At 44.1% G+C, this 10900-nt stretch overlaps 1 protein-coding gene across 1 annotated transcript in view; it reads left to right on the forward strand.

The window, feature by feature from the left end:
* The window catches only part of ACSS1 (acyl-CoA synthetase short chain family member 1), a gene marked incomplete at its 5' end in the record, with an annotated part of 60986 nt that extends 56863 nt beyond the window's left edge, over positions 1-4123 (forward strand). Inside the window, 2 exons of the mRNA XM_019633428.1 lie at positions 2091-2209; positions 3324-4123. Of these exons, the coding sequence (XP_019488973.1) occupies positions 2091-2209; positions 3324-3503 (299 nt within the window). The remainder of the gene's footprint in view (positions 1-2090; positions 2210-3323) is intronic.
* Between the last annotated feature and the right edge of the window lie 6777 nt (positions 4124-10900).

Consider the following 10900-nt stretch of genomic DNA (forward strand, 5'->3'; position numbering starts at 1 on the left):
GATCAAGCCTCTACCCCATTCATGAAGCGGTCTCCCTAATAAGACATGTGACCATCTGACACCCTACAAAATATTTACAACATTATTAATTATATTCCTTGAACTGTCTTTCATATCCTTGTGGCAATATTGTAGTTACCTATTCATGCTGTCTAATCCCTTCCCTTTCTCCCTCTAGGGTTTAAAAGATGATAGTGTACACACCTAGAAGTTAACTTTAAAATTTGGGTTGGGGGCAGCAGCCAGCATTTCCCGAGAACCTGCCTATTTTGGGTTCTATTTAGGGGCTGTCACTATTTAATCCTGACTCACAGCTGTGAGGTAGGTACTGTTAACTCCCCATTTTCTAAGTAGAAAACTGTGGCACAGAGTGGTTAAGTGGCTTACACATAGATAGCAAGGCCACACAGCTAGCAAGTGGCAGAGTCAGGATTTGGAACGAGAGCAGCCTCTCCGAACCATCATGCTGCATTGTTTTTAGTGCAGGAATAAAGGGAGAAAGGCAGGGAGGAGAGGGGCAGTTTTATTTTATATACTTTTACAGTGTTTTAAATTGTGGTAGTCATTGTGTGTTGCTTTAGTGGTTTTAAATTTTTAATTAATGATAATTAAATCCACAGCAGACCTCACTCGGTGGGCCTTCCCAGCCTGCTTAGGTGTAGGCTTTGCCCGTTTCTTCCAAGCCCCTGTGGTGTGGGTCTAAACTACCTGGCATTGCACATACCAAAATGAGAGAAAAATACAGCTCTTCTACTCAAAGATCTCACAACTTAGTAGGGTGGACACTGTTGAGGACCAACAACTGTTCACATATAGCAAGTGCCACAGTTATATTCATGGACAGGGTCAGGAAAAACTTCACAGAGTGCAGGATAGCTGAACTGGGCCTTGAGGGATGAATAAGAGTTTGTGGGGGTGGGAGGGGGTGCGGGAAAGCAGGGCAGGCAAAGGCTGTAGGTCTCTATGGATTGTAACTTATTCAGGAAAGTCATTCATTGATGCATTTAACAAACATTTGTTGAGCACCTACTATATTCCAGGCACAGTTCTAGATGTTGAGACACAGTAGTGAGTGAAGGAGATGAAGTCTCTGCTCCATAGAGCTGACATACTGGAGGGGTTAGGCAGTAGAGGGGAGAGACAGACAATAAACAGTAAACATAATCAATGAGGAAACTATGTAGCATGTTAAGTGATATTTGCCAGAGGGAGAATTTATTTAGATGGGGTGGAATTCATACAGGAATAAACAGGCAAATGCACAAAAAAGAGGGCTGCACATATGTGGACACATCGTGTATGAGAGAGGGGAACACTGCAGGTCAGTGGTGAAAGAACAGATTGTCCAAGATGGTGCTGGGATACGTGACTACTCATATGGAGAGAAAACAGAATTAGATCCCAGTGTCATACCATATATATGATTATCCCAGGTAGATTAAAAACAAATGTATTCAGAGACCTGTGGGAGCCACTGTAAATCTTTTCTGGAACATGGTAGGATACTGACAAACAAAACGTAGTGTCTATGCTAAAGTATTGGTTGGCCAATGTCGTCCAACAGACTTCTTGCCATGACGGAGCTGCCCTTCATATGTGTTGTCAGTACTGTACCCACTAGCTATATATGGCTTATGTGACCAAGGAACTGCATTTTTAACTTAATTTAAATTTAGATATCCACTGTGGCTAATACTTACAGTGTTGGACACATACACAGGTTAGTGCCACGTACCATCTCATGAGAGCTGATAGTAAATCTCCTATAAACCTATTTTACGGGCTATTTCACAGGTATAGGGACAGTCAGAGAGGTTAAGTCCCATGTCCAAGGTCACATGCACAGCTAGTCAACATCAGAACCATGGTGCCAAGCTCTCAACTATGCATGTCTCCCCACCTGGGACGTTCAGTGGAGCTGACAGAATCATCGCTTCCACTTTGAATGAAAATGATAATGCATTTTGAGGGCTGCAACTAAAGAAACCAGTTGCTACAAGGTCACCAACATATGATTTGATATGTTTGGATTTATGGCGATTTGTGTACCACACTGGCTAACACATCCCAAAACTTTGCTCTCCTTCCAGCTGCATTTGCCTTTATTGTGTTGAAAGATAATGTAGGTGACTCGGATATGGTATTGAGTGAGCTCAGGTCCACAGTGGCCACCAAGATTGCCAAGTACGCCGTGCCTGATCAGATTTTGGTGAGTGGACTTCCGCCTCCGGTGTGACTGCACTGCTCATCTTATGCCTTCTTCTCTGTTTCCCACAACTAACATCACAGCAAACTAGCTGTTTGGTTTCCTTGGTGGTGGGTGAGGGTGGTGGATGGCTGCATTGTCAGAGGGAGAGGGGCAGGGAGATGCAGCAGCAGAAGCTTGCACGTCTTGCCTGTTCAAGGGGTAGTGCTGGGCAAGATTAGATGCTCTCTAACTTTGCATATGGAGGCTGGCTACAGGAATAGAAGAAAATTGGGGATTTTAAGTAAAGAAGCATGTGGAGTATACCAGTGTTCTTCAGCTCCTATGTGGTTTCTGAACACCCTTTCCTGGTGCTATTGAGGGAGATGTTGCTAGACTCTATCTGAGGGAGCCTGTGTTGGAGTCAGTTCCATGGAAAATTGGCCTACCCTCTCAGCACCATTAGTTTTTCATTCCTTTCTTTGTTAACATTTCCCCCATGGCGTTCCTTGGTCTGGAAGTGGTCCTATGAGGCCTCACTTGGTGAGGTCAAACTGTTGCCCTGGGGATCAGAGTTTCGGGGAGTCCTAAATACCCCTTAGGAGAACTGAATTCTTTTAAGAGACAAGTCACTATTAAAGCACCCAAACACAGCTCCTAATGTATTGCCATTGACACTGAATGGGCCACATCTGTTTAAAATGTAAAATGCTAAAATTTCAAATACTAAGCAAGACAATGTTTTTTTCCCCTTAAGTATCTCTCACCTCATATGTTAAGACAAAACCAACCCCAGCCCAGGCCAGGGAGTGGAGACGAAGTGCTGTGGCCCATGCTTGATTCTGTTGCTACCTTGGGGCCCTTACTAGCATACCTGATGGGAGAAACAGAGGTGTTGGCAGTGAGGTGAACCCAGGTACAGGTAGACCCTGGCATAGTGGAGGCTTCAGCAGGACTCACGGTTGATCCTGCCCTTTGGGTTGATTACAGCTTCAGGTCCAGATTGTAGAAAATGAAACTAGAGATCAGAGGCTCCACTATCCCCTGGGCAGAGCCCGTCTAATTTCAACATAGTCAGAAGCTGGCTGGGAGTCTGGGTGCCACCTCAGGTTCTAACACTGCACCTCTTCCTTACCAGATAGTGAAACGTCTTCCAAAAACTCGGTCTGGAAAAGTCATGCGGCGGCTCCTGAGAAAGATAATCACAGGTGGAGCTCAAGACCTGGGGGACACCACCACCCTGGAGGACCCCAGCATCATCACAGAAATATTGAGCGCCTACCAGAAGCACATAGACAAGAGGGCTGCTGGTCAGTGATGGCTCTGACCAAGACCCTGAGCCCAAGCACCTAACTTATCCTTCTAGAACGTATCTCAGGTGGCTTATTCTTAGATGTCCCAGAGCAGTTCCCTCCCAGTACATAACCTACACCACCCCTAATGAGAAGTCCATGCTAAAATCCCTCCCTTCTTTCCATTGAAGAATCCATGCAGGGGTACTGTCCAATGTGGTTAGTATTTGTTTTACTTGTCTTGAATTTGGTTTCTTGGAATGAAAAGTCCCTAGTGTCTCTGTTTGTGTGTCCTCTCCAGACAGCACAGGAAGGTGAAAATCCTGGAAAAGCATGCCTGCTCAGATGGCTGAGAACTAGAAGCAGTCGTTTTTTTCCAGATGTTTCTAGATATAAAAGGCTGAGATCTTATTTTTATACTTTTATATTTTAGAAGGATAATGTGTAAGCCCACACACGAAATGTATGCATTTGCTTGTACATGCTCTTTGTAACATTTAGAGTTATAAAACTTTTCTGCCTTCACTTGTGGGGAAAAATATTGAATCAGAGGGTGCACTTTTAATTATTGTTTGGCATATCTGGAAATCTGAATTGAAAATGTTTATACCTCTTGTCTAAATACAGCTCTCTTGAGAATGCTCGAGCCTGCAGCATCTTTTTTTGGTGTGTATTTCTACTTCCCTTGGTTTGTGTATAATGAAACCCAGCTCCTAAAGTGATGGTATGAATGTGCTCACCTTTTAGTTCTAAAGCTACTCCAGCCACATGTTCTGTTTCTCCAAGCTGTGATCTGGAAAGATTTACCCTCCCACCTTAAATGCCTCTTGGTAGGAGGTCAACATGCTCAAATTTGTGGGGTGGTTCAGGGAAGCCAGGAAAACTCAGGTAACTTAGAGCATTAATTTGGCTAGAACTAGGTCCTTGCAAACTCTGCCTGTCCTTCATTCTGTGGTTGGGTCGTAAGAACCATCGAGGTCCAGTGATGAGAGCTGGAGCTCTGAATCAAGCTTCTCTCTTTCAATGTGACTTAAGTCCTCTGAATGGTAGCAAGATGATATAAATCATGTCACTAAGTGTGTATTTATTAGCCAAGCATGCCAGGGCTGATGGCATGGAGTGCAGGGGAAGGTAGCCTGCTGAGCTAGGTCCTTGAGGACAGGGAAAGGTTGCCCTTGTCTTTACCCCACAGTTTATAGTGCCCTGCACCTGTGTAGGTGTTTGAGGGGTGTCTGTGGTGCTGAACACTTATTGTAGACCATAGCTGTGCTGTCCTCTAAGGTGATGAGGCAGGTATGCCTGTGATCCCCAAAGGGGTGGCCATAGCACACAGATATACTGAGTGACTGTCTGTTGTTTCAGCACTTAGCCACAAAGAACCATGCATCTGGACCTGTCACATTTGTGCTGGACTTGGCAGACTGTAGTTATGGTGCTATTTATGAAATGGCATAGATATAAACTCAGACAGTGACCAGGGCCTCAGAATGATCTGCAAAGCAGTTCAAATACAGCTTTATTTTGTTCATTCTTTTCTGTTTGTAGTGATGTTTTTGATTAAATGCTATTCTTTGTTGCTGAATATATCCTAAGGACAAAACTGGAAGGGGCCTATTCAATCAAAAGAGAACACTTAAAACATTCATCATCTGACAGGGAGGAAATAAACAATAAGAGGTCACCTATCTTAGTCTATTATTTGGTAAATTTACTTATCTCTAGATTCTTGTGCTATCTAATACACTAGTCACATGTGGCTATTTAGTTTTAAGTTTAAAAAAGAATAACATAGAATAGAATATTCAGTTCCTTAGTGGCAGTAGACATAGTTCAAGTGCTCAGTAGCCACACATGGTTAGTAGCTACCAGATTGGACACACAGCTGAGAACATTCCTGTCATCGCACAGGGTCTGGTGGCAAGTGCTGATACATAACATAGGTGAGAATGAGGTTGCAAAAAGATCAACATCACAGACTACATACAGGAAAAGCACAGGCTTGCCTGTGAGACATCCCATAGCCCAGGTTGTCCTACTTTAGATATGGGTGGGTGAGGTTTTCCATGTCCTTCACTAGACAGCAAGACAAATCTTAGAAGAAAGACATTGAAGCTGTGCCATGAGAGGTGGGATGTGAAAGACCTGGTCAGCTCCCACAAAGCCTGGACCCACTGCTGCCTCCAAAACAGGAGCTGGGAATGGCTAGCCCCAGGGACAGTATTTGTTCTTGTGCCTCAGGGATAGGGGGAGGGAGGCAAGGGAGAGTTCTAGGTGCCCATCTGAAGTAGTCTGAATGCACAGAAAGGCAACTCACTTGGAAAAGACACATTTTGCACTTCTGGGTGCTGTGGGAAGTCACAGGAGGGCTGTTATCTTTCCGGAATAGCCGATATCCATACAGTTTCTAGTGGGGCATCATGAGCGGCTTATAGATTTTTAACAGGTCAAGTTGTCCTTCCTGCCCCTCTCTGGTAAACCCACCCTGATTGATGTTAGGGACTATCTTGTCCCCTACTTTGTCAGGGACCCACCCTGGCTGCTAGGGGGTTTGTGACGGTCATTCCCAGCATTATGGCCTTAGCCTAAGTGACAGGTTCCGGCCTGGTCATTTGATGCTGTCAGGGCCACTGAGAAGCAGACATGAAGATGCCATTGGGAAAGGGGCTATGGCCCATGCATCCACCAAACAAGACAGGACACAGAGATAAGCTACAGTAGCCTTTTAGTCACCATGGGGCAGTACCTGCCTGGGAATAGAGCAGTGCAGAAGACATGGAGTTCAGGGATGACGTATGGAGGCCTGGCCAAGCTACACCAGGCCCACCCTACCACTGGACTTCACTTCCTGCTTTGGATTTTCTGTCTTAACTGAAACATCCTGACAAAGATCAAAGTCAGTGATACCGAGAAGCAGAGAGAAGAGCAGACAGCGACTGTGAAAGCAGAGGTGAGACATCTAATAGTACGGGAGCACACAGACAATAAATTAGACGGAATTCAGTGACAGCTGATCTGACCATTAAGTACGTCTCAGGCCAGTGTGATATATTACATTCATAATAACCATAAGCCCCCAAAGCAAATTAAATTTAAATTCAGAAAAGCAGTATGCAGTGCCTTTTAAGAATAATTTCCATTTAAAGTGGCTAGAGCAAAAGTTATCATGCTCAAAGGGAAAATTCAGCTTTCAACATGTTTAATTTCCAAAGGGAAATAGGTCCCTTTCAAATATAAAAATGGAAAAAAGAAATGTCTAACGTTCATGATTTGCCCAACATTTATCTAGAAGTAAATCATGAGGCGATTCAGGCACAGACTTGTTCCTGGCTCACCCACAACAGCTGAGTTCGTAATGAAGAAAACAGTGTGAAGTGTCATCCATTTCCTCAGCCTGACTGAGGAGCGGAGACTGAGCTGTGGAATCACCGTGAGTTGTGCTGGTCCTTGCAGAGCCGACTTGCACCCGCTGCCCTCATGACACCCAACACTGGGAACGACAACAGACATGCTTACATTACTGAGTACCGTGTGCAAGGAGGCTCTGAGCAGGTTCTTGATTCCATGACCCATTTCACCCGCATACTGCTTTCCAAGGTCGATACTGTCTCCACTTCCCAGAAGAGGTGGGGAAAGTGGCAGAGCTAGGATTTGGATGGAGCTTGTCTGCCTCCACCCTTGACCCCCATGCGAAAGCCAGAGGTGTGGCCCCCTCCTGGGAGAGCTTTGAGTAATCACAACAGCATTTTACTTTACTTTATTGTTTTATTTTTTTAAGGCACCTGACTGTTGACCTCTGAGCAGCTCTATGAATTGTTATTACCGATAGAGAAAAGAAGAAGCTGAAATCCTGGCCAAGAAGAAGCCTTCCTGGGGACAGTGGCTTTGGGGAAAGGGAGGAGGAGTGATGATGCCAATTTGAGCTTTAGTGACCTCTAATCTGAGTTATTTAAGTTTTTGCCTCATCATTGGGAATTTTACAAGTAAACATCGTTTCTGGGTTTATGAATACCAGTTGGGAACAGCGCTGGGGAATTGGGGGAGGGGAACAGACAAGTTGCTGTCCTTTTGTTCTTCAGTCTAGTTGTGGAGGACGTTGCTTCACTGGCCCATGTTGGCATTATCATTGCGCTCTTCCTGGGCGAGGCAGATCAGTCGCCGGCTTCTGGACGGCCGCTCACTGCGGCTGCTGGCCGCTCACGCTGGCTGCTGGCTACAGTAGCCCATGGCAACCCACTGCAGCAGGGGCCACAGCCTACGCTGTCGCCTGTGACTCACAGGCAGCCTGACTCCAGGTTGAGCTGTTGTTCAGCATCTTAGCTGTAGAGGGCAGTGTCACTGGCCCTCATATGTGGGATCTGAACCAGGGCCCTCTGGCGTCCCAAGCCGGCCCTTAACCATCGCGCCACTCAGCCGGCCCCCTTGGGACTCTTTAACACTGATGTTTCATGTTTGGCACAGGTCATACTCAGTAATCACGTTTCATTATAGCCAGAAGCCATTTATTGAAAGCAACTAATCATTTCCATTTGGCTGATTTCTGCTGTCCCTTTTTGAACAAACATATGCATACCTGTAAGCATTAAAGGTTTCCTTGACTCAGGAATAAAAAGATGTGTGGTTGGGTGAGGTGATGTCCTTTAGAAAAGGAATTGGTCCCAGGTGTGTCTATTTATTCAGAAGGCTGCTTGGTAGAAGTTTGGATCTGCAGGAGCAGGGAGACTAGACAACTCAAGTTACCCAGTTGGTGGCTCTTACCCAGAAAATTTCACCATTTTGCAAGTGAAGTTGGCAGACCAACTATTCCATCAGGTTTTCTGAACTCCTTAGTACTTACTGGTTTGTTAACACTGTACTAGGACATTCAACATCTGGCTTTTTTCCCTTTTCTACTTCTGGATTTATTTAGAGTAGGATTCTTGCCCTCTAGTCTGTCACCCCTTAGAGACAACACTAAGCTGACCAGTACTTCTTTCTGCCCTTTCCACTTCATGGCACTGGTTTTCCAGTTTGCTTCCTCTTAAATGACCTGTGCCAGGAGGAACACCCAGTGGTTAGACATGATAGCAGGGGTGTTGTGACCTTCATAGTGGTAGTGACTGGACTCAAAGGCAAAGTGAAAATAAATGTGTGCCGTTAAGCAGTAGCAAATGCTTCAACTGGTCATTATGAATTGTGTTACCCTAGAATGCTGAACTTTAATACAGTGGTTCTCAACTTTGGCTGCATATTAGAATCATCTAGAAAGCTTTAAACAGCTGATACCTGCGTCCCACCCTAGAAATTCCCATGTAATTGATCTGGGGTATGGCTTGGGTATCAGTGGAAGCTTTGAAAGCTCCCAGATCCTTTTAAAAGACCAAGTTGAGCATCACTGCTTAAAGAGGAAATAGGGAAATATACATACCATTCCAGTTTTGAGAGGGATAGAACTCTTAAGTCTAGTGTCCCTAAGATTGTGGACCAGGAGAGTCACCCCCATCACCAACCTGAAGGACTGCCTGCCTGCAGAGGCAGCTCTGAGCTGAAAGGGACTGGGGGAACTTAGGCAAGACCCTGATAAAACAACCCTCCTTTGGGCTGGGACCCTGAGGAGCTATGACTTGGCAGTGGGAGCACAAATTATGATGAAGAATGGACAGAGGGTGACTTCTGACATGCTGTCAATGTTTCAAGTCATGACTTTGGTGGGGATTACCTGGATTATTGTTTTATGTTAATTTGTTAATCTGTACATTAGTGTTTTTTACACATTTCTATTTGTTATATGTAACCCAAAAAAAGTATATATATATATATATATATATATATATATATATATATATATATATATAATTTTATATCTCCCAGTTTGAAAGCTCTATCTAGGTCACTTTCTAACATTGAAATAGAAGGAAATACATTTAGTGTTGGGCTTGATCAGTGATCCCCCAAAAGCTGGTCACTAGGGCCTGGCTGACTGTGTAGACACCTGGGAATTGTTAAGAATCTAGATTTCCAGACTCCAACCTCCTTAGATCCAAGCTTAGCAATTCCAAGATAGAGCCCAGGAATCTGTGTTTTCACTGAGCAGCCAGGTGAGCCTGGTCCTTGGGAGCTTTGCCTGGTGACTACCACATTTTCCACAGACAGCAGCCCATCATGAACTCAGGCCCCAGCAGAAGACATGGACTTGGAAAGCCGACGAGACCCAAAAAAATCCATAGCTCTGGGAATAGCAATCGGCATGTAACTGATTTAGGGCCGGTTTTGAGAGAAAATAGAATTTATTTTTATCAGTGTCTTAATTACTTGAACTCAAGAAAGTAGAAATCTCCATACAACTCAACAGTTTGGAAATAAGATGTTAGCACAAGAAGTTGCTTCCAAAACATGATTTAATGGAAGATAATTTCATAAAATGTCTCTCTTGTGCTTTGAATATGCAAGTTATACATAATGGCTTCATATGACCAAATCATAAAGGTTATTTCTGAACCAAAGTCCCACAAAGAGACAAATTTCAAAGGTTGTACTAAGTATTAACTGCAACTCTCTAGGGAGAATGTTCCAGAAAAAAGGAATGACTAGAAAAGTAATGGTTTGAAAACTATTCTATTACTCTTTATCACTGACTAATCTGTACCTCTACAGCTAATGACTGATTATTAACACACCCTATTTAGAGATTCCCAGCTCTTTAAGCTTCAGGATCAAGATAATTTTGTACCAGGTTTTATTTATATTGTAATGGTTCTTCTATTTGTGCCACATTTCTCATCTACATTGCATAACATTCTATGTACAGTCTGTATTCTTGGACTATATCCACAAAAAAAGTAGGTTAGCAGTTATTTTAGTCCATCCAAGCTTCTATAACAAAATACCATGTACTGAGTAGTTTATAAACAACAATTTATTTCTCACAGTTCTGGAGGCTGGGAAGTTCAAGATCAAGGCTCTGGCAGATTCACTGTCTGGTGAGAACCAATCCCTGGTTCACTGGTGGTCATCTTGTTGCTGAGTCATCACATGATAAGACCAAGGGAACTCTCTGGGATCTTTTATAAGGGCACTTAATCCCATTCATGAAGGCTCCACCCTCATGACCCAATCACCTATCAAAGGTACCACCTCCTGATACTATCACCTTGGGGGGTTAGGATTTCAACATATGAATTTGGAGGTCAAGCATGCCTCACCCAGGAAGAGCGCAATGATGGTGCCAACTTGGGCCAGTGAAGCAACTTCCTCCACAACTAGACTGAAGAACAAAACAACAGCAACTTGTCTTTTCCCCTTCCCCAATTCCCCAGCACTGTTCCCATCCCCCCAATTCCCCAATAAAAACCTTAAAAAAAAAAAAAGGAGTCCCAAGGGAACAAAAGACAGGTAAGTTACTGGAGAACAGACCCTTCTCAGTGTGGTGTCCAGGTTCTTGGCATCT

This window comes from Hipposideros armiger, unplaced genomic scaffold (assembly GCF_001890085.2).
Source record: "Hipposideros armiger isolate ML-2016 unplaced genomic scaffold, ASM189008v1 scaffold_1311, whole genome shotgun sequence".
In the NCBI taxonomy this organism is placed as follows: Eukaryota; Metazoa; Chordata; class Mammalia; order Chiroptera; family Hipposideridae; genus Hipposideros; species Hipposideros armiger.